Genomic DNA, 20,470 nt, shown 5'->3' with positions numbered 1-20,470 from the left:
GTCAGGCCCAGGCTGGATTCGAACCTGTCAGCTCAGGTGTATATGGCTGGTGCCTTAGCCTCTTGAGCCACAGGTGCCAAACCATCTGTTTTTTGTTTGTTTGTTTTTTGAGACAAAGTGTCACTTTGTCACCCTCCATAGAGTGCCATGGTGTCTTAGTTCACAGCAACCTCAAACTTTGGGCTCAAGTCATCCTCTTGCCTCAGCCTCCCGAGTAGCTGGGACTACAGGCACCCACCACAATGCCTGGCTATATTTTTAGAGAGGTCTCACTCTGGCTCAGGTTGGTCTCAAACCTATGAGATCGGGCCTCCCAAGTACTGGGATTACAGGGGTGAGCCACCTCACCCAGCCCTATTTCTGTTTTTATAAAAAATCTTATCAGGTCCAGGAGCAGAGGCTCATGCCTATAATCCTAGCACTCTGGGAGGCTGAGGCAATTGGATCCCCTGAGCTCATTAGTTCAAGACCTGAGCACATGCAGACCATCTCTACTAAAAATAGAAAAACTAGCCAGGTGTTGTGGCAGGTACCTGTAGCCTCACACACGACAGTATTCAACCTTTCCCCCTTTTGAATTCTATTTTATTTGGTTTGGGCCAAAAAAATACTAATTATAAATAATATATAATGAGTCAATTTAAGTACAACTACTAAGTCCACACATCTGTGGTGGCTGGCAGGTGGGTACCACTGCCCTCTCCTCATTCTGTCCCCCAGGAAATCCCAGGGCCTCTCCCAGGGACTGGTGGTCTCAGGCCTAGAACCCTCAGCAGGCTGCCGCTGTCATCTCTCCCATATGCTGAGAGTCGGCGTGGCCTGCCCCTTCCCCACCAGTGCTGTCCTAACCCACTCCTCCAGCCTTGGGCTCCCATGTGTGCACTTGTGCCTCTGGACTCAGCCTGTCTCACCTGCGTCATCTCCCTTCTGTGGCACCAACAGAGTTAAAGAACAAACCTTACCTGTTAGGCTACCTGGAGGGCCCCGATGTGCTTTGCTCCATTAATAATTTAGTGAGGTGGACTGAATTGGATTGATTCCCCCCAAATCAATACACAGATTGTTATCGCTTCAGGGCCCTTCTGAGCAAGGCCGAGGGGAGCTTTTTGGTTGGAAACTGGAGCTGCACTCAGCACTCGGGGTTATTACAGAGAGGGTTATGCAAGGCGACCATTTTTATTGCCATAAAAGCCTTTTGGGGGGGGAATGTTGCTGTGTGACATACTTGCTATCACTGTTCCAGGCCTGTAATTTTAGAATGACAGCTCAGTACGGAAGGTGAAGTGATTTTACTGCTGCTGGCTTATTAAGCTGTAAGATCCAGCTGTGGCTTGGAGAGTATAGGTAGGTGTGCTTGGCCACAGAGCACCACTGTCACAGACGTGCCTGTGGGTGCAGCGGGGCTGACGGCACACTGTGCCTGGCATTCACAGAGGGGAGCAGACACTCAGCTCCGAGCCTTGCTCTCTGTGTCCGTGGCTGACCAAATCTCCAGGGGGGCAGAGATATTTGGAACCCATGCTGAACCTAAAGCAGCACCCAGGCCTGCTGCCCCAGCCCATAGAGCTCAGGAGGAGAAGTTACAGTTAACTACTCTGGGGTACCTCAAATGAGTGGAACCATGCAGTGTGTTCAGGTGACTGTTTACCTTTTTGTGATTTGCTTATTCCCCTTAGCATAATGTCAGTTTTCATCCATGCTGTAATATGTGTCAGAATTTTTCCTCCCTCCCTTCCCCCCTTCCTCCCTCCCTTTCTTCCTTCCTCTCTTCAACAGAATCTCGCTCTGTCTCCCTGGGGTAGAGTGCAGGGGCGTCATCATAGCTCACAGCAACCTCAAACTCCTGGGCTCAAGTGGTCCTCTTGCCTCAGCTTCCCGAGTTGCTGAGACTACAGGCACTTGCCATCAACCTCGGCTAATTTTTCTTTCTTGTTTTTTGAGACAGTGTCTCACTTTGTCACCCTCCGTAGAGTGCTGGGATGTCACAGCTCACAGCAACCTCACAATCTTGGGCTCAAGTGATGTTCCTGCCTCAGCCTCCCAAGTAGCTGGGACTACAGGTCCCTGGCTTAATACCTGCCTAGTTTTATAGACAAGGTCTCTCTCTCAGTCTTGCTCAGGCTGGTCTTGAACTCCTGAGCTCAAGAGATGCTCCGGCCTGTGCCTCCCAGAGTGCTGGGGTCACAGGCGTGAGCCACCAGGCATTTCTTTCTTTTTAAAGACTGAGTAAGAGTCTCTTGTATGGATATACCACATTTTGTTTATCTGTTCCTCTGTCAGTGAACCGCTTGGGTGGTTTCCACTTCTATTGTGAAGGATGCCAATATGAGCACGGGTAATAAGGATCTGCTTAAGTCCTTGCTTTTTAAAAGAATTTATTTATTTGGTTTTTATTTTATGTGTGTTATGGAGACAGAGTCTCACTCTGTTGCTCAGGCTAGAGTGCTGTGAGTGCAATGGAGTCAGCCTAGCTCACAGCAACCTTGAACTCCTGAGTTCAAGAGCTGCTCCTGCCTCATCCTCTTAGAGTGCTAGGATTGCAGCCATGAGTCCCTAGGCTTGGTTAGTCCTGGCTTTCTTTTGGATATATATGCGTGTGTGTATCTAAATATATCCACATATATATTCAAATTGTGTGTGTGTGTGTGTATATATATATATATGCAATTCAGTTCTTTTGGGGAGATATTTATATATATACCCTGAAGTGTAATTGTTGGATCATATGTTTAAATTCTATTTTAAATTTTTAAAAATTGAGATGGAGTCTTGTTATGCTGTCTAGGCTGGTCTTGAACTCCTAACCTCAGCCTCCTTAGTAGCTGGAATTACAGGCACCTGCTACCTTGTCTGGCTTGTTTTTAGTATTTTTTTTTTTTTTTTCTGTAGAGACAGAGTCTCACTGTACCGCCCTCGGGTAGAGTGCCGTGGCGTCACACGGCTCACAGCAACCTCTAACTCCTGGGCTTACGCGATTCTCCTGCCTCAGCCTCCCGAGCAGCTGGGACCACAGGCGCCCGCCACAACGCCCGGCTATTTTTTGGTTGCAGTTTGGCCGGGGCTGGGTTTGAGCCCGCCACCCTCGGCATATGGGGCCGGCGCCCCACTCACTGAGCCACAGGCGCCGCCCTATTTTTAGTATTTTTTTAAGGAACCACACTACTGTTTCCACAGTGACTGCACCATTTTACATTCCCAGCAGCAGTACATAAGACTTTCAATTTCTCCTGTTCTTGCCAACACCTGTTATTTTCTATGGTTTTTTTCCCTTCACTAATAGCTATCCTAATGGATGCAAAATGGACCCAAAGTGGTATCTCCTTGTGGTTTTGATATTTTTAATTCAAATGCACCTTAGAACCTTAGTTTTCTTTCTCTAAAGCCAGCATCTCTCTTCTTACTTCCCTTTCCTGTCATCCCACCAGCTTACTTGAGTTAGACAACATCAACTTCCACGAAGAAATTTCGCCATCACAGGTCTTCACGTTAATTTCTACCCAAATGACTGATATTTTAAGAAGTTATTTGAGGATCTTGGATTGTAAGGTACATGAGACTAAACAACCATCTCGAGGACAGTATCCCGTGAGGCTAGGGTGCCAGCAGGGATCTTGCAAAGCATTCAAGGACAGTTTCTGTCCAAGGAGCGTCTTGGTAGATGGACCTCTCTGTCACTGCTGGCCCCAGTGGGCAGATGGCCCTGGCTACCTGCAGTTCTTTTTTCAGAGGGAGCCCTGAAGACCCGGGGGTCTACTGGGATGTCCACATGGTGGAGGGGCTGCTCCCAGGAGCAAGAACATTCTTTTAAGTGTTCTCTGGGTCTGCCTCTTGGCAGCAAAGAGTAGACATGAGCTCTGGGAAGAGTGGAAGTGTTCTGAGGCCAGAACAAGTTGGCGAGAAGGCAGTAGGCAGGGCTAGTCCTACAGGACTGCGCAGCTTGGGGTGAAAAATTTGAAGTCTGTTCTGGAGCATTTTCTGCAGGGGGCATGATCCACCTTGCATGCCACAAGTATGAGCAATGGACTGGGAGCAGAGGACCACATGGGAGACTTCTCTGTAGGTCCAGGAGTGAGGAGATGGTGGCTGGGACCAGATGCCACAGTGATGGAGAGAGATGGGAAGTCTTGGCATACACGGCGGGGGCTAGCAGGTGTTAGTGATAGATTGGATGTGGGCAGATTGCAGTAAAAATGATTCACATGGTGATCGATGTGGCCATGGGCATGGTTGGGTACCATGGGAAAGGTGCAGATGTCAGAGCAAAAGATTTCTGGTCTCCAGCATCGTTTAGACAATGGAGATTTGGGAACATGTGTGATAATCCCAGACCAGGTGGTCATAGACCCCTCCCCTTCCCTTCTCTTTTCAGACAGAGTCTCGCTGTATTGTCCTGGGTAGAGTGCCAGGACACTGGCACAGCTCACAGCACCCTCAAACTCTTGGGCTCAAGCAATATTCTTGCCTCAGCCTCCCAAGTAGCTGGGACTATAGGCATGCACTACAACGTCCAGCTATTTTTTTAGAGACTGGGTCTTACTCTTGCTCAGGCTGCTCTCAAACTTCTGAGCTCAAGTAATCCACCTGCCTCAGCCTCCCAAAGTGCTGGGATTATAGGCATGAGCTGCCATGCTTGGCCTTTTTAACTTTTACTTATCAAAGCCATGTTTGCCTCTTAATTAGGCCCTTAAATAAATTCTTGGTATTTTTTTTTTTTTTCACTTTAGCATGGGGTGGGAGGATCTTCCAGTGGAGACCAGAAAACCTGCTGGACAAATTCTAAACGAGCTGTAACACTAGATTCTTGGTATTTTACATCAAGAAAGACAATTCCCATCTAGCCAGAGTCTTATCAATTAATGTCCAGTAAGCAGTTGGATCAGATGGGCCTGAGTTTGTGTCTGCACATGGATGACTCATCTAGAAGCACATGGGGAGCTGCGCACCAAAGGCCTCGCTGGCCCACAGTCCACATCTTGTGAGATGCGTGACAGTGGCTTTGTTCTCTCCCAACTAGGAAGACCAGCTGTCTGCCAGGAGGGCCCAGGTCCTTCTTCTCCACCACTGCTCCTGTACCTGCCCCAGCCTTCCCAGTACTAAATTCTCCACCAGTTGGAAATTTGGGGATTGCAACGGGTAGAAACATCCTGGATGGGGGGTGTTTGTTAAAAGGTTTCAGAGGCAAAGGACCCCCGGGTGACTGAAGCCAGGGTGCAAGAATGCTGTAGCAGAGACAGGGCTGGCAGGCACCTTTCTAGAAATGGCTAGAGGGCAGTGAGGGGGAAGACTGGGCCAGGGCTGCATTGAGGATTCATAGCAAGGCCCCTGCCTGGGGCAGCAGCCTCTAGAGGGCACTAGACCACCACAAGATTAAACTAAATGGGGTGTCAGGGTAGGGGAGTGAGGCATTCGTTCACCCTGGGCACAAAATTTAAGGGAGTGCCAAACCCTGCCCCCAGAAACCGAGATAAAGCAATTTTTTTTTTTTTAAGACAGTGTCTCCCTTTGTCACCCTGGGTAGAGTGCCATGGAATCATCATAGCTCACAGCAACCTTAAACTTTTGGGCTCAAGTGATCCTTTTGCCACAGCCTCCCAAGTAGTAAGGTAGAAACTTGGTAGACAGACCTCTCTGTCACTGCTGGCTCAAGTGATCCTCAAGTGCCCACCACAAAGTTTTTCTATTCTAAAGTTTCTATTTTTAGTAGAGATGGGGTGTCTTGTTCTTGCTGAGGCTGGTCTTGAACTCCTAAACTCAAGGAATCCACCTGCCTCGGCCTCCCAGAATGCTGGAATTACAGGGGTGAGCCACTGAGCTCAGCCTGTTAAAACAGATATTAATGCACTTTTTTTCCTCAGTGGGAAGAGTTGTTTCCAATCAGGCCAAGATTCCTGGGTATCTGGCCCTCTCTTGCTGTTTGGGTTTAATGGGGATTCTCAACAGGATATGCAGAGATTGGGGAATGTGGATCTTTACATGTAGTCATGTTTTGTGATTGTAACACTTTTACACATATTAACCTTTCTCATTTGGTTCAGAATGCAGGAGAATATCATGATAAATGACAGGTGCTCGCATTTTTCTTTTGCTTCAGGTCCCACTGTGGCTCCCTATGGCACTGGTCTCTAGTCTTGATTCCTTACTGAACTCCTAAAACATGCATTGAATGAAGTAGCACCCTCACGTGGGAGCAAAACTGCTGGGCCTTCCTGCCACTGGCTTGCCTGCACTGAGCATTTCTGCCATGTACAAATAAAGACCCGTTCATGGGCAGTCATCAGTCTGAGGAGACTAAAACCAAGCTACACGTGGGCCAGTGATCTATACCGTAAATCAGTAATTTATTGCATTTGATTTTAAAATCTTTTCATGCGCCTCCTAAGAAGTCTGCTTTGGAAAAATCAACTGAAGGAATTAGAAAAGAGAGAATAAGAAAATCCAGAAAAACTAAAACGATCCCCGCCCCCCCCTTTTTGGAGACAGAGTCTTACTCTGTTGCTTTGGGCAGAGTGCTGTGGCATCATAGCTCACAGCGACCTCAAATCCTTGGGCTCAAGCATCCTCTTTCCTCAGCCTACTTAGTAGCTGGGACTACAGGTGCCCACCACAACACCCAGCTAGTTTTTCTATTTTTAGTAGAGACAGGGTCTCACTCTGGCTCAGACTCCTCTTGAGCTCAAGCAATCCACCCTCCCTGGTTTCCCAGAGTGCTGGGATTACAAGTGTGAGCCATTGAGTTTGGCTTCCCCCAGTTTTTTTTTTTTTTTAATTAAGATCCAATTAGTTGGGCGGTGCCTGTGGCCCAAGGGGTAGGATGCCAGCCCCATATACCGGAGGTGGTGGGTTCAAACCCAGCCCTGGCCAGAACCTGCAAAAAAAAAAAAAAAAATCCAATTAGTCTGCACAGTAATAGTGAGTTGGTGAGTTACTGTGCACTTTGGCTAATTGGTCATATGTTTCTCCCAACCTTCTCCCCATAAAGGTAGCATATCACATGGGTTGGGGTGATGGAGATGGGTCCCAAGCCTCAGCTCAGGCTGGTGGGTCCAGGCCATGACACCTTTGAGGACCTCTGATTCCACCTTAGTCTTAAGGAAAGAGGGTTGACATTGCTTGACTCTAAATGGCCTCCCTGTCTACTTCCTGTCCCTCTGGCTTCAGCCTCTTCTGGACCCAACCCTTTGGTTGACAGCCTGCAGATGGTGACCCTAAGCTGGAAAGGCAGGCTCCTCCCGCTCCCAGTGCCTGTAAGTGACTGGTGGGCTCAGGAATCCCCAGATGGGGTGTTAACCAGTTTCCCCTCACGGGCTTGCACTGGGGACTTCCTCTTAGAGATGTGACTCGGGTCCCTGGACGGTGGCCAACGAGGGGGCGGAGGGACGGGAACAGGGACGCCTTGGAAGGCGGACAGGCTTTAGCCCTGCGACACCACGCACTGTTCTGCCCTGGGGTCTCCTGAGCAGCCCTTTCTCTGCCCCCCTTCTGCCAATCCTCCCTCCTCCACCCCTCCCTGGCATAGCCAGCTGCAGGAGGGACCAGTACGTGGGACTCGGAGGAGGCCAGGCCAGGCTGATCCGGCCCCTGGGCGCACTGCCCACCTTGAGCGCCAGGCTCCGGGGCCCGGGGAGCGGGACTGGGCGGGGGCGGCGTGCGCGGAGCTGTCCAGCACAGCCAGGCGGGGCGGGCGCCCCCGGCCCGCCCCAGCCGCCTCCGCCCGCCCTGCCAGCGCCACTGCGGCTCGGCGGGCGCGTCACGTGGCTGGCGCAGCGCGGCCTCCAGGCTCCGGGCGCGGGCGAGGGGCCGGGCGGGAGGACCGACAGACCCACGGACGCACTAGCGGCGGCTATCTGCCGGTCTGGCTGCGCGCAGCGCGGGGCTGCCGGGGGCGCCGGGGCCGGGTGGGCTGCGTGCTGCGGGCATGGGCGCGCCGGGGGGCCCCGGGCGCAGGCCGGCCTCGGCGCGGCGCCCGGGGCGCGGGGACAGCGGCGGGTGGGGGTCCTCCCTGGCGACCGCCGCTGAGCCCCCGCGGGGCCCGTGACGCCGCGGCCGATGTGGCCCCACACGCGCTGCGGGCCTGCACCGCCACCGCACAAAGACGCCGCCGAAGCCGCCGCTCGCACCCGGGCCGCAGCCGCCCCCGGGAGCCCGAGTCCCAGGCCGAGCCCGGGGGCAGGAGGCGGCGCCCGCGGGCGGCTGGCCCCGGCATGGAGAAGCGGGCGGCCTCGGGGCCTGAGGGGGCGCCGGGCGCCCGGGCGCAGCTCGCCGTCGTCTGCTTGGGTGAGTGGGCCGCCCGGGCCGGGCGGGGTCCTGGTCCCCAGCCAGCGGCTCCGCACCGCGCCCTGGCCCGCCCTCCCTGTCCCCTCTACGGCCAGGGCTTCCCGGAGCCCGGCGCTGCGATCTCTTCCGCGCGGAGGCCGCGCTCCCCGCACTCCCTGCCAATGCCGTGGGCCCGGGAGGGTGGCTCCCGGCATCGAGCCCGGGGCGTGCGGTGCTCAGATGGCCGGTTCTCGCGGGTGTCTGGGGTTGGCAGGCTGCAGCTTTCACCCGGCCTGCCCGCGCTAAGTGGCCTCGGGAGCTGTGGACAAAGGCCAGGCGGGCTGTCCCTTGAAGAAGAAACTGTTTCCTGCCAGGAGTTGGGGTGGGGGCGGGTGTTAGCGGCAGATGGGGACTCGGGATGCCCGGCAGGGGGAGGTCGCCTGGGAGGAGGCAGCTTTGAGAATGATTCCTGTTTTCCCTTTGTGTCCTCTCGGCCCCAGTGGGCAGCCTGGGCACCCCAGGGTGGTGTGTTTAGGAAGGGCTGTCCAGGCCTGGCATCCGGGTGGAGGCGCTTCTGCCTTGAGGGGAGTTATCCTGTCCTGGGGAGAGGGGGAGGAAGGAGTTAAATCCTCAACCCACATGGCGCCTTTATTTACCATGATGGAGGAGGGAGGCCATTCCAAGAGCTGGGGGTCATTAGGGGACACTCTGTGATGTCACCAGTGAGGGCTCTGTAGCCTGACAGGTTTGCTGAAGTCGCTGAAATGCCCAAGTAAAAAAGCTCCTCTCACCTGAGCCTCCCTGTGTATCCAGGCCTCTGAGTCTGGGGGTGGCCCACACCCCAGCTGGAGCTCCCCCAAGGCACACCCCCCCCCCAATCTGGTGGGGGTTATGGGATCTGGGCTCTGAGCTGGTGGGCAATAGGCATCCAGGCCCTGTTCTAGATACTCAGCATGGCTCTGTCCAGCAGAGCCACGGTGTTTTGAGTGGAGACAGCTGCCCCTGCTTCCTTGCCAGGTAGGGGCTGATCCCTCCAGAAATGCTCTAGAGATGTACCCTTGGTGGGGAGGCAGGGTGCATCCTAGACCCGGGAAGTTGGAGTTGCCCTCTGGTTCTGCCCACATCCTCCTCCTGGGCCCTAAACCCCAGGGTGAAGCAGTAGGTGAAAGCTAAGGGCAAATCCCCAGAGTTGGGCACGTGAGGGGCACTGGGAGTTCTTTGCCTCCTGTCTCAGTGATGAGCAGGGTACTGTCACCCCACTAGCTGTGTGTCCTTGTAAAGGGGGATAATCAAAGCTGCTTCCCCTCCCCACTCCTGGGTGGCCTAGGCAGCTGGCCTGTTGGTGGCCAGAACCTTTGGGTTGTGCTCTGGCCTTGCCCTGCCAGATGAAGGGAACTAGCCTTGAGTTCAGCAGTGATGTCCTGTGTCCAAACAAGGTTGCTGCTGGCCCATGGCAGGGACCTGGGGCCCAGGACCCCAACAGCCACTGCCTCCACTAACCCCTTTGTGTCTCCCACAGTGAACATCTTTCTCACGGGGAGGCTCAGCAGTGCTGTTCCTGCCTTAGGTAAGTAGGCTGCTTCTCCCCTTCCTCTCCTCCTTGGGGGCCTTCCTCTGGGTTAGTAACCTCTGAGGACCAGCCTTTGGGGTGCTGGCTGCACCCTGATGAGCATCATTTCTGCACCATAAAGGAGCAGTTTGGCCTTGGGCAAACTTCAACTTCTGTCAACCTCAGTTTCCTCATCTGTAAAATGGGTGCAAAAATGGGCTCTACCTGAAAGCCTGGCTGTTAGGGTTCATTTAGTCAATGACATGAGCCACTCACTCAACGCGGTATCTGGCACGTGGTCATGGTGGCTTCATACCACTGGCAAGCTGCCACAGATCCCGTTCGATTGACATATTGTGCCCTCTATTTGGCTGTGGAGTTCCCTGAGGGCCAGGAAGTACCGTGAGATGCCCATTCGTTTCAAAATAATCCCCAGGATTTAATTTGTAGAGGTATGACTGATGACACAGGGAAGCCTCTCGCTTTTCTTATGAGGAGGAGATGTGCCCTGCCTGTCACAGAGGGCCACAGGGGAATTACTAGGCTTGATCAGGCAGAAGCTGGAACACGTGAAAGGCATAGGCCAGTCCCTTTATTGGGGTTTCTGCCGGGCACGGGAGCCAAGGCAGAGTGAACAGCTTGGGACTGGCTGGTTTGAATAACTTTGGCAGGTTTTGGGCCCTGGAGGTGGTCTCTAATTGCCTGGTGCCTGGTCTGGGGTGCTCTAGGGCAGGGGAAATATTGGCTTGATGTGTGACCTTAGTTAAGAAGGAGGACCCTTAGCTTAGCATAACTTTGGACCAGCTGGTCTGCAGGTGAAAGGCGAGTTCCAGGCAGGCCTGCAGTTCCTGCAGAAGGGAGGTAAACATTTTGGTCAACAGTATGGATAGAATCTAGGAGAATGAGGTTAGAAGATACCCCTTCCCCCCCGCAGCTCCCGTCCCCTGCTGGTCTGTCCATCCACTGCTGTCCTTGAGCACAGTGAGGACTGTCAAGAAGAGGGGGCAGGGGACTGCTGGGGGTTGGGGATTTAGCTCAGACCCTTATGTCCCTCGATGCCACTGGAAGAGTTCTGAGAAGAGTGAAAGGGAGCCTGTTCTGTAAATGCTAAATCTCTCCATCATTCAGCCAAAATATCATCATCTTCAACAAACCCTAAAAAGGCACTGAATCGAGCACAAGGTCAAGGGGGTAGCCAGGGGGAGGGCCCTCTGCCTCATCTGTTGCCTGTTGTGCTGCAGGGCGGGGCAGGAAGTACCTGGGGTTTTTAGTTCTGCCCAGGGCACAGCTTGCTGCAAAAACCTTTGGGAGCTGACTCAGGTGTGAGGACCCAGTGATGGCAGGGAGAGGGACCCCTGTGGCTGTGGTCACTAGGATCCCCAGGCCCAGGGTGCACAGCAGCTATTCCCGCTGGCCCATCTCAAGGGCTCTTCTTTCTCCCCCTGGGTTTTCTTTACACTGAGCCCCGTGCCCTGCAGCCTGGCCTCCTCTGCTGAGCAGGCTGGCCCAAGGCTCTGCCTTGCTCAGCACCAACCCAGCCCCTGCCCTGCCTGGCACCCCAGCCCCCAGAGCAGACAACCCCATCTCCCATCCCAATTTCCAGAAAAGGACAGACTGACCCAGCTGTGGCCATGGGGGTGTCTTTACTTACAAACATGAGCCCCAGGCCAGCTTTCATGCTGGTGTGGTTGGTGGGCATATTGCCCCAAATGTACCCTGTACCCTATTGCTCCCAACTTATCTGTACCCAGGTTTAGAAAAGTGAAGCTCCAGGGACAAAGGCCACTCGTAGTAGTAGGGAGGGAAAGACACCATTCAGTTGGTTGTTTTTAGCGGTCAGGACCTCAGGCCCCAGCAGGGTCCGCATTGCCTATGTCCAGGGGCTGCTGCTGCCAGCACGTGTTGGTGTTGGGAGCTGCGAATGGCTTGTGTGGCCATAATGAGTGATCATCGGAGCTCTCTTGGAGTCTGGCCCTGACACCGACCAGCTTCAGGCTGCTGAGGTGTCCCCTCCCACCATGGCGCCATGACTGCATTTTCAGGGGAGCCTGGGTCAGGAACTGTCCCCTGCCCTCCTCAGCCCTCACTGGGCCCAGATGCTGTTGCTAGCCCAGCTGGGCTGCCCAGGGACCTCACCAGGTTTGGCCCCTCAGCCCCTGTCCACGCTCATTGTCAGGCACTGACTGGCCAGAAGACCCACCTTCCCCCTCTCCCCTGGCCTTTAGGCTCTGCCACAGGCCACTGTGGCCCCAGTAGGCGAGCCTGGGTGGGGTCTTCATGTGCCCTCCAGTCACCTGGCAACTTCTCTGGCATGTCTGTGGTGGACTCCTGGCTCCCTGTCGTCGGGTTACACCAGGCAGGCTGTCTGGAGTATTTATTGATCGCTGCTGGAAATTGGATCTGTAAATTGTGCTACACGAGGCCTTGCTCTGTCCTCTCAGGAGTATTTGGGAGGAAAGGACACTGGCCTAAAAGTGCCCAGTCATTCCTTGCCCTTTTGAGCAGGCTGCCCTGGCCCCGAGGCTGAGGTCGTCTTCTGCCAGAGTGGAAGCAGGTGCCTCCAGTTAAAGCTCAGAGGGACCTCTCTGACTGCCCCCCAAGCAACTCTCTATGCATCATTATCCCCCCAAACACACAGCTCACCTCTCCTCACTGCCTTTCCACTCTCATATAGCCTGTCATCAGCCTCACTCCCCCTGGGTATTCCTGGAGACTCCGCTTTCCCATTGGCACCCCCAACCCCCCGCCATCTGAACGTCTGCTTCTTTCCACAGTTTCCTGGCTGTCCCTGGGAGATAAGCAACACCCACTGGCTCCGTTTTACAGATGGGCATGCTGAGGCCCAGGGCAGAACAGTGTGTCTGACAGTGTGTCCTGGGACAGGAGTCAAGAGGTCCTCCCCTGTCACCACCTGCGGTGGTGTGCTGGCCAGGACTGAGGCCTACCTCCCAAAGAGTGCTGGGGGCAGCTGTCTGAGGCCCACTGCCAAGCAGTGTCTAGTCAAGAGCTTCTGCCCAGAGCTCCCGGGTCCCTGCATGGTCTCCAGCCTCCCTCCTGCCCACACCCCTCTGTATGGGGTCAGCCTGATGGCTTCACAAACTACGGTCTTCCAGCCCCATGGGGGAAGAGAAGTTAAGTGAGTGCCAATGCCACTCTGGCCCTGGTTGGGGGAATTCCTGGGGTGCCCTCAGGGGTGAGGCTATTTGGGGGGATGTGTTACTAGGGCTTTGTTGAGAGGCAGAGCTGGCTGGCAGCTATCCAGTCATCTGCTCGTGACATGGTCGGTAGTCTGGAGAGACAGGCCTCCCAGTGCCTGAATGAACAGCCAGACATAGGTCTATGAGGAAGAAGTGCTCTGGCTGAGGCAGGCCAGAGAGAGGAGGGTGGCAGGTGACGCCTGGTGTGAGGGCCTGGCTTTCCCCTGGCTGGTGTGGGTGAGAGACCTGGCCTCTGTGAATGCCTTGAGGATAGGCAGGTTTATGTCTGTTTCCTAGGGAAGATCTCTGGGGCTGGGGTCAGTACAGATGGGGCCCTACCCTGCATGGGGCTGTCCTTGGGCTGAGGGTACAGGTAAACAAGGGCTGGTTCTTATTCTTCCTGACTCGAGGTCTTCTGACCTGGAGGCCTGATGCTTTTTTGTTTTTGTTCGTGTTTTTGAGACAGAGTCTCATTCCATCACCCTGGGTAGTGTACCTTGGAGTCATAACTCACAGCAACCTCAAAATCCTGGGCTCAAGTGATCCTCCTGTCTCAGCCTCCTGAGTAGCTGGGACTATAGGGGCCTGCCACAATGCCTGGCTAGGTTTTCTATTTTTAGTAGAGACAGAGTCTCACTCTTACTCAGGCTGGTCTCAACTCCTGAGCTCAAGTGATTCACTTGCCTCTGGCCTCCCAGAGTGCTGGGATCATAGGCGTGAGCCATCTCACCCAGCTGATGTTTTGGTTAAACCTGTGCTTTGGAGACTCAGTGTTGGGAGAGGATGTGCCGGGTCTCATTGGGCCCTCCCCTAGAAAGGTCCTGCTCAGCACCCTCTGGGAGGAAAAAACTCCCAAAGGATTTCATAACCTCACATCTCCAGGGCGTACCAGGTCGGTAACTAGGGGTTCTGTGAGGTCCACATGGCTGGTGGCCTCAGCATTACAGGGGCACCTCCCCAGGCTGGGGCTGGGGCACTCACACGTTTATGCTGCACTCTGCCCTCTTAGCTTGGTCCAGACCTTCCTGGGCTGGGAACAGAGTGCCCGGCCCCCATTTCTGGGTGAGGAGTCTGAGGTTCAGGTGTGAGAATCAGGTGCCAGGCTCTCAGATACTGGCTTATACCTCGATGACCCAGGACTTTTGAGAGTCTGATGGTGGCCAGCCTTGCTTTAGGATCGAGGGTGGTAGGTATTTCTGCGCCTGCCCTTTGGTGCTCTTGTGAGCCTTCAGACGTGAACTCAGTTGGTGGGGTTGGGGTTACCAGCTCTCCGTTCATCGCTGTGTCAGACCACAGGAACCTTCCTGTTCATGGCCCGCCTCTGTGGTTCGGAAGGGGTTTTGGCTCACAGCTCATGCCGGGTGACTGGGTCAATTCACTCAGTGACCCACACTGATTAACACCCACCTGTCACCATGGGGACACAGCATTGTGCCAGAGCCAGTGCACTCCGGCCTTCCTATTACTTTTGTCTGGCAATCCCAGGAACAAGAGGCAACTTGCTGCTGGGGCTGAGGCTGGGGAGGGCAGAGAGGGGACTGTGGCTGGGACCCTGCTGGGGCCAGGTGGGGAGGGCTTCCCTGGGAAGGGGCCTTGGAGCTGAGAGAGGAAGCTGAGCAGGAGTGAACAGGAGGAGAGAGGGTGGGAGCGCACCCAGGGACCTGCAGAAGCAAAGTCTCCCTGCACTGAGGATCATGGGAGGCACGGGGCTGGGTGGCAAGGGGTTGAGGGAGGTGTGAGGCAGAGGGGCGGACAGGGAGGGGGCAGGCCTACTGCAGTGAATCGTGCCCTTGTTCTAGGAGCATGGGAGGCTGCCAGAGGGCTTTCCTCCTTTCCACAGCTGCACCATGTAGGGTCTCAGAGGGTCTTGCTGAGAGCCAGAGAGAAGGTTTCTTCCACAGTGGCAGGTGCCAGAGTGGCAGACGGAGGAGGTGGTATCATTGGGCTTGGGTATAAAGTCATTACCTTCCTGGACCTTGGTTTCTCCATCTGTAAAATGGACTCTGCTTTCATCACACACGGTTGTGAGGATCAGATGAACCAGTGTGGAGGAGGAGAAAGAGCTGTGGGGTGGAGAGGGTGCTTCCAAGTACAGGGACCCAGGGCACAGAGTGTGGCAGGGCAAGACAGGCCCACCTGCTCCCTTGGCTGGTTTGGAGTCCTCAGGCTGGCTGGGGCTGGCTGGAATAGAGTGCTCGGGTAAGGAATTGGTGAAAGTGAGGCCCGTGGGGCTTTATAGGGGGGTGCTTGGTGCCCACACCCGACTTGGCCTGCAGCAGACACGCTATAAATGCTTGCTGCTCAGGGCCGAGAGAGGCTGAGCCTGTCAGAGGACCAGGGTGACTCCTGACCTTGCCCCTCACTGTGTGGCCCTGGGCAAGTCACTTTCCCTCTCTGAGCTTCAGTTTCCTCATCTGGTTCAGACATACCCCCTGTAGCTTCCCACTTACACACATACTCAGGATAAAGCCCAGATTCTGTACAAGGTGTGGTCAGACCCAGTTAGTTGTGTTTCCAGCCTCGTCTGGTCATGGCCACCTCCCTTCAGGCCTGTTTTCTTATCCTTATGCCGCACTGAGTAGGGCTGGGGGCTGCAGCCACCCCGAGTCCCGTGGGTCTCCCTTCACCTCCCAAACACACCACTTTTGAGAAGTCTCGCCTTGCAGCCTTGCTCTCGGCCATGGTTGTCCTGGGCTGGACTGGATCCCACCCTGGGGGAGGCCTGTGCTCAATTGTGAGGTGCTCGAGCTTGTTGCCTGAAGATGGGGCTAGCATTTCTCCCCCGACAGCTGCCTGCAGCGGGAAGCTGGAGCAGCACACGGAGCGGCGTGGCGTCATCTACAGCCCTGCTTGGCCCCTCAACTACCCACCGGGCACCAACTGCAGCTGGTACATCCAGGGCGACCGTGGGGACATGATCACCATTAGGTGAGGAGACCCAGGGGATATCAACATGGGCCTGCCTGAGCTGGGCCAGTGAGCGTATGTGGGAGTGTGTGTCTGGGTGGGTGTGGAGAGTGTGCACCTGTGTGAGCACATGTCTGTGCGTGTGAACACGCACAAGTCCATCTCTGAGCAGGCATACCTGTGTGAGCACATGTCTGTGCATGGTCATGTCGGCACAGGTGCAGAGGGCGTGTGTGGGAGCAGGTGTGCTCCAGGACACGTGACCACCTGTGAACTGTAAGCATGTGTGCGGGGGTGTGAGCCCATGAGAGCAGTAAGTGTGCCCAGCTCCTGTCTCTGTGGGCCTCTGTAGTTGGACGCCCCGACCTGTTTCAGGGGCTGTGGGGACTGGCGGGAGGGAGGGCTGGCAGTGTCCCACTAGGAACCACATTGGGGACTGAGGGCATGGTCTAGCTGTCTCTGAGGTGGCCGAGGTGTCCTGTCCGTCCTGCAGGGGTGGCTTGAGGGTAGGCTGGCCCTGAGCCCAGCAAAGTGTTTCCTCACTGGACCTCAGGGCAGTCTTGGAGGGAGATTTAACTGGGCAGGAAGCTGGGTGCTCAACTTGCAGAGGGACACAGGGTGAGGCGGCTAGGAGTGGCACCGAGGGTCTGGGACCCCTGGCCGGGAGGGGTCACAGGGAGCAGGAAGCATGGTGGGTTCTGTCTGCCATAATTGTTCTAAGCGCCAACCCCCAGAAGGTCCAACCTCCTTGTTCCTTCGTAGCCCCAAGGCACAGGGACATGTGGAGTCTTTCTAGGCTCAGTGCCTCAGTTTCCCCGTGGCTCTGGGCCAGGGGGTCCAGGGCTAGACCCCAGGTGATAAGCTGTCCCCGAGCTCATCCTCACACATGCCTGGCCTGTCCCAGCAGAGGCAGTAGGAGGGGTCTGGGCCCTTGGGCCTCTGCCCTTCAGGGGAGAGTGTCTGGGGGTCCCTACTCCCCCATCCTGTGGCTTTGGGCTGAACAGTGAAAAATGGGAGGAGGCTTTGGAAGTTTGGGGAGAGATGCGTGTGCAGCACAACCCAAAATGATGCCCACGGATGTTGTGGTTCTTCAGGGAGCTGCGCCAGGACGGCTGGGTGGGGGCAGAGTGGCTGCGAGTGGAGCCGTCAGGGGCAGAAGAGGGGCAGGGGCAGTGGAGGGGACGGGCCTGACCGCTCTGTTGGTCTTCGGCCACGGGGCCCTTCCTGCCCAGCCATGCCTGCGGTCCTCTGGGCCCCACAGCTTCCGCAACTTTGACGTGGAGGAGTCGCACCAGTGCTCTCTGGACTGGCTCCTGCTGGGCCCCGCAGCTCCGCCCCGCCAGGAGGCCTTCCGCCTCTGCGGCTCTGCCATCCCGCCCGCCTTCATCTCGGCCCGCGACCACGTCTGGATCTTTTTCCACTCAGATGCCTCCAGCTCCGGCCAGGCCCAGGGCTTCCGTCTCTCCTACATCCGAGGTGATGCTGGCGGCGGGGTGGGGTGGAGACACCCACGGAGGACTCGGGGAACCTGCGGTGGCTTCCTGTCGGGTCCCCCTGACCGGCCTGTCTTGGGAAGGTGGGGGCCCTGGTCATGCTGCCACCCCCTCCCCGATGCTTATGAGTCTTTTGTGGTCACTGGCTTGAGTGGGGGGCAGGACTCTCCCCCCATTCCTGGCGTAGGACCTGAGCCACCCTCAGATGGCCACGGAGAGGGAGAGGCCCTGCTGCTCGGTCCTGCCTCTCCCTGTGCCCCGCAGAGGCCCAGCTGGGGTGGAGAACTCCTGCCCGCTCTTGGCCCCGGGCTCTGCGCTGGAGGGAGGCTCTGCTCTCCACCGACGGTCTCCTGCCGCCCCTTTGCCCCACAGGGAAGCTGGGCCAGGCGACCTGCCAGGCGGACGAGTTCCGCTGTGACAACGGCAAGTGCCTGCCGGGCCCGTGGCAGTGCAACACGGTGGACGAGTGCGGGGACGGCTCCGACGAGGGCAACTGCTCCGCGCCCGCCTCGGAGCCGCCGGGCAGCCTGTGTCCTGGGGGCACCTTCCCGTGCAGCGGGGCGCGCTCCACGCGCTGCCTGCCGGTGGAGCGACGCTGCGACGGCACGCAGGACTGCGGCGACGGCTCCGACGAGGCCGGCTGCCCCGACCTGGCGTGTGGCCGGCGGCTGGGCAGCTTCTACGGCTCATTCGCCTCCCCCGACCTGTTTGGCGCGGCCCGCGGGCCCTCGGACCTTCACTGCACGTGGCTGGTGGACACGCAGGACCCACGGCGCGTGCTGCTGCAGCTGGAGCTGCGACTGGGCTACGACGACTACGTGCAGGTGTACGAGGGCCTGGGCGAGCGCGGGGACCGGCTGCTGCAGACGCTGTCCTACCGCAGCAACCACCGGCCGGTGAGCCTGGAGGCCGCCCAGGGCCGCCTTACCGTGGCCTACCACGCCCGTGCCCGCAGCGCCGGCCACGGCTTCAATGCCACCTACCAGGTGAAGGGTTACTGCCTGCCCTGGGAGCAGCCGTGTGGCAGCAGCGGCGAGGGCGATGGGGGTGACTCAGGGGACCAGGGCTGCTTCTCAGAGCCCCAGCGCTGCGACGGTTGGTGGCACTGTGCCAGCGGCCGAGATGAGCAGGGCTGCCCAGCCTGCCCGCCCGACCAGTACCCCTGCGAGGGCGGCAGCGGCCTGTGCTACGCACCTGCCGACCGCTGCAACAACCAGAAAAGCTGCCCGGACGGCGCTGATGAGAAGAACTGTTTTTCTTGTCAACCGGGAACCTTCCACTGCGGCACCAACCTGTGCATCTTTGAGACGTGGCGCTGCGACGGCCAGGAGGACTGTCAGGACGGCAGCGACGAGCGCGGCTGCCTGGCAGCGGTGCCCCGCAAGGTCATCACCGCGGCGCTCATCGGCAGCCTGGTGTGCGGCCTGCTGCTGGTCATTGCCCTGGGCTGCGCCTTCAAGCTGTACTCGCTCCGCACGCAGGAGTACAGGTGGGCGCCGCGCCGCGCCGCGCAGAGCCTCCGCTCTGTCCATCTCACCACACCGGGGTCTGGGTGTCTTGCAAGGCCAGAAGGAGGCGGGTCCCCGAGTCCTGTGCCGGGGTAGGTCCCAGCCAGCCCCACCATGCTGCCCTCTGTCCCCTGCTTTTAGGGCCTTTGAGACCCAGATGACGCGCCTGGAGGCGGAGTTTGTGCGGCGGGAGGCTCCGCCCTCCTACGGTCAGCTCATTGCCCAGGGCCTCATTCCGCCGGTGGAGGACTTTCCTGTCTACAGTGCGTCCCAGGTGAGACCCACCGGGCCTTGGGCCAGACCGCAGACAAGACAGGAGACAGGGAGGCCACGGGGCTGGGGGTCGGGGTGGGGACAGCATGCAGGCTGGGCCATTCACAGGCTGAAGGAGGGGAAGGAGAGGCCTGGGCTGTATGACCTGGGAGCTGTGGCCAGGGTTGGGGATGCCCGGGAGACAGAGGTTGCTTGAAGGTGTGTTGGCTTCTGCGCCTGCGCAGCCTGGCGGCCCCCTCAGCCTCCGCCCCGCCCCGCAGGCCTCGGTGCTGCAGAGTCTCCGCACAGCCATGCGGCGGCAGATGCGCCGGCACACCTCCCGCAGGGGGCCCTCCCGCCGCCGACTCGGCCGCCTCTGGAACCGGCTCTTCCACCGGCCGCGGGCTCCTCGAGGCCAGATCCCGCTGCTGACTGCGGGGCGCACTTCACAAACGGTGCTGGGCGATGGGCTTCTCCAGCCCGCACCAGGGGCTGCCCCGGATCCCTCCGCACCCCTGACAGACACGGGGAGCCCCAGGGCAGCCAGGGACGGACCCTCTAGTGCCCCCAACCATGCAGCAGAGGTGGGACCTTTGGCACCACGCCCACCCTCAGGTCCACGAGACCCGGAGTGCAGGCCTGCGGACAAGGACACAAAAGCCGGCAGGGACGCTCTGGTGGACAGCCCAGCCCCTGTGGACACATCTTGGGAGCCCTGCTCCGCCCAGGACTCCCACGCCCAGTCCCCCACTGCCAGCAGCACCCTAGGCCCCCACTCACCAGAGCCACTGGGGGTCTGCAGGAGCCCCCCACCACCCTGCTCCCCGATGTTGGAGGCCAGTGACGACGAGGCCCTGCTGGTCTGTTGACCCGCCGGGCTCGCTGGTGACCCGCCCACAGCCCCGCTTTGTAACCAGGGAATACACAGTTGTTTGTACCCCGCCTCCGCGTCCTTTCTTACGGACAGGCCCACCCAGCTGCCCCTGGAGGGCACAGTGGGCAGGGGCCCTGGGGGATTGGTCAGGGCAGGAGGGGGAGCCGTGAGCCTGTCTGCAGCCTCCCAGTGCACACGAGCACCCTGGAGTCTCCCTCTGCCTCCCCACTCCATTTGGGAATCCATTTCCAGGGGAGGAGAGGGCCAGGGGAGGGCCTTCGCTGGGAAGCGTGTTGTCTTATCCACCCCACGGTGGGCCCGTGCCTCTCAGAGCTGTGCAGGAGTTGCAGTGAGGACCAAGCAGGGCTGAAGGGATGCTAGACCTTGTCCATGGTGGTTGCTCTGTTCATGCTGAGCCCCAGCAGGGCCCCAGGGAG

General features: G+C 57.5%; 1 protein-coding gene and 1 non-coding gene across 3 annotated transcripts; one reads left to right on the top strand and one right to left on the bottom strand.

Annotated features, from left to right (window-relative positions):
- Positions 1-4,734: 4,734 nt before the first annotated feature.
- LOC128597937 (U7 small nuclear RNA) lies at positions 4,735-4,796 on the bottom strand. The gene has a single exon (XR_008383476.1). It is a non-coding gene; the product is annotated as a U7 small nuclear RNA (small nuclear RNA).
- A 2,725-nt stretch (positions 4,797-7,521) lies between these two features.
- LRP3 (LDL receptor related protein 3) lies at positions 7,522-20,096 on the top strand. Of its 2 annotated transcripts, XM_053606407.1 has the most exons (7): positions 7,522-8,274; positions 9,773-9,820; positions 15,789-15,927; positions 17,168-17,382; positions 17,772-18,888; positions 19,049-19,181; positions 19,441-20,096. In XM_053606407.1, the coding sequence occupies exons 1-7, from the start codon at positions 8,202-8,204 to the stop codon at positions 20,026-20,028; spliced, it is 2,313 nt and encodes a 770-aa protein (XP_053462382.1). In that variant the 5' UTR covers positions 7,522-8,201; the 3' UTR covers positions 20,029-20,096. The 2 variants fall into 2 exon arrangements, with proteins under 2 accessions (XP_053462382.1, XP_053462383.1); XM_053606408.1 differs by lacking the exons at positions 7,522-8,274; positions 9,773-9,820 and adding an exon at positions 12,652-12,938.
- The last annotated feature ends 374 nt before the right edge of the window (positions 20,097-20,470 follow it).

Source organism: Nycticebus coucang, chromosome 10 (assembly GCF_027406575.1).
Source record: "Nycticebus coucang isolate mNycCou1 chromosome 10, mNycCou1.pri, whole genome shotgun sequence".
NCBI lineage: Eukaryota > Metazoa > Chordata > Mammalia > Primates > Lorisidae > Nycticebus > Nycticebus coucang.
The sequence above is the reverse complement of the archived record's forward strand: the minus strand, read 5'-3'. Positions and strand labels throughout refer to the sequence as shown.

Excerpts from the sequence above, each read along its gene's own strand:
- LRP3 (XM_053606407.1), top strand. The coding sequence starts at position 8,202 with ATGGAGAAGCGGGCGGCCTCGGGGCCTGAGGGGGCGCCGGGCGCCCGG. Across the intron at positions 15,928-17,167 it reads GGGGACATGATCACCATTAG|CTTCCGCAACTTTGACGTGG; the intron begins GTGAGGAGACCC and ends TGGGCCCCACAG. Across the intron at positions 17,383-17,771 it reads CCGTCTCTCCTACATCCGAG|GGAAGCTGGGCCAGGCGACC; the intron begins GTGATGCTGGCG and ends TTTGCCCCACAG.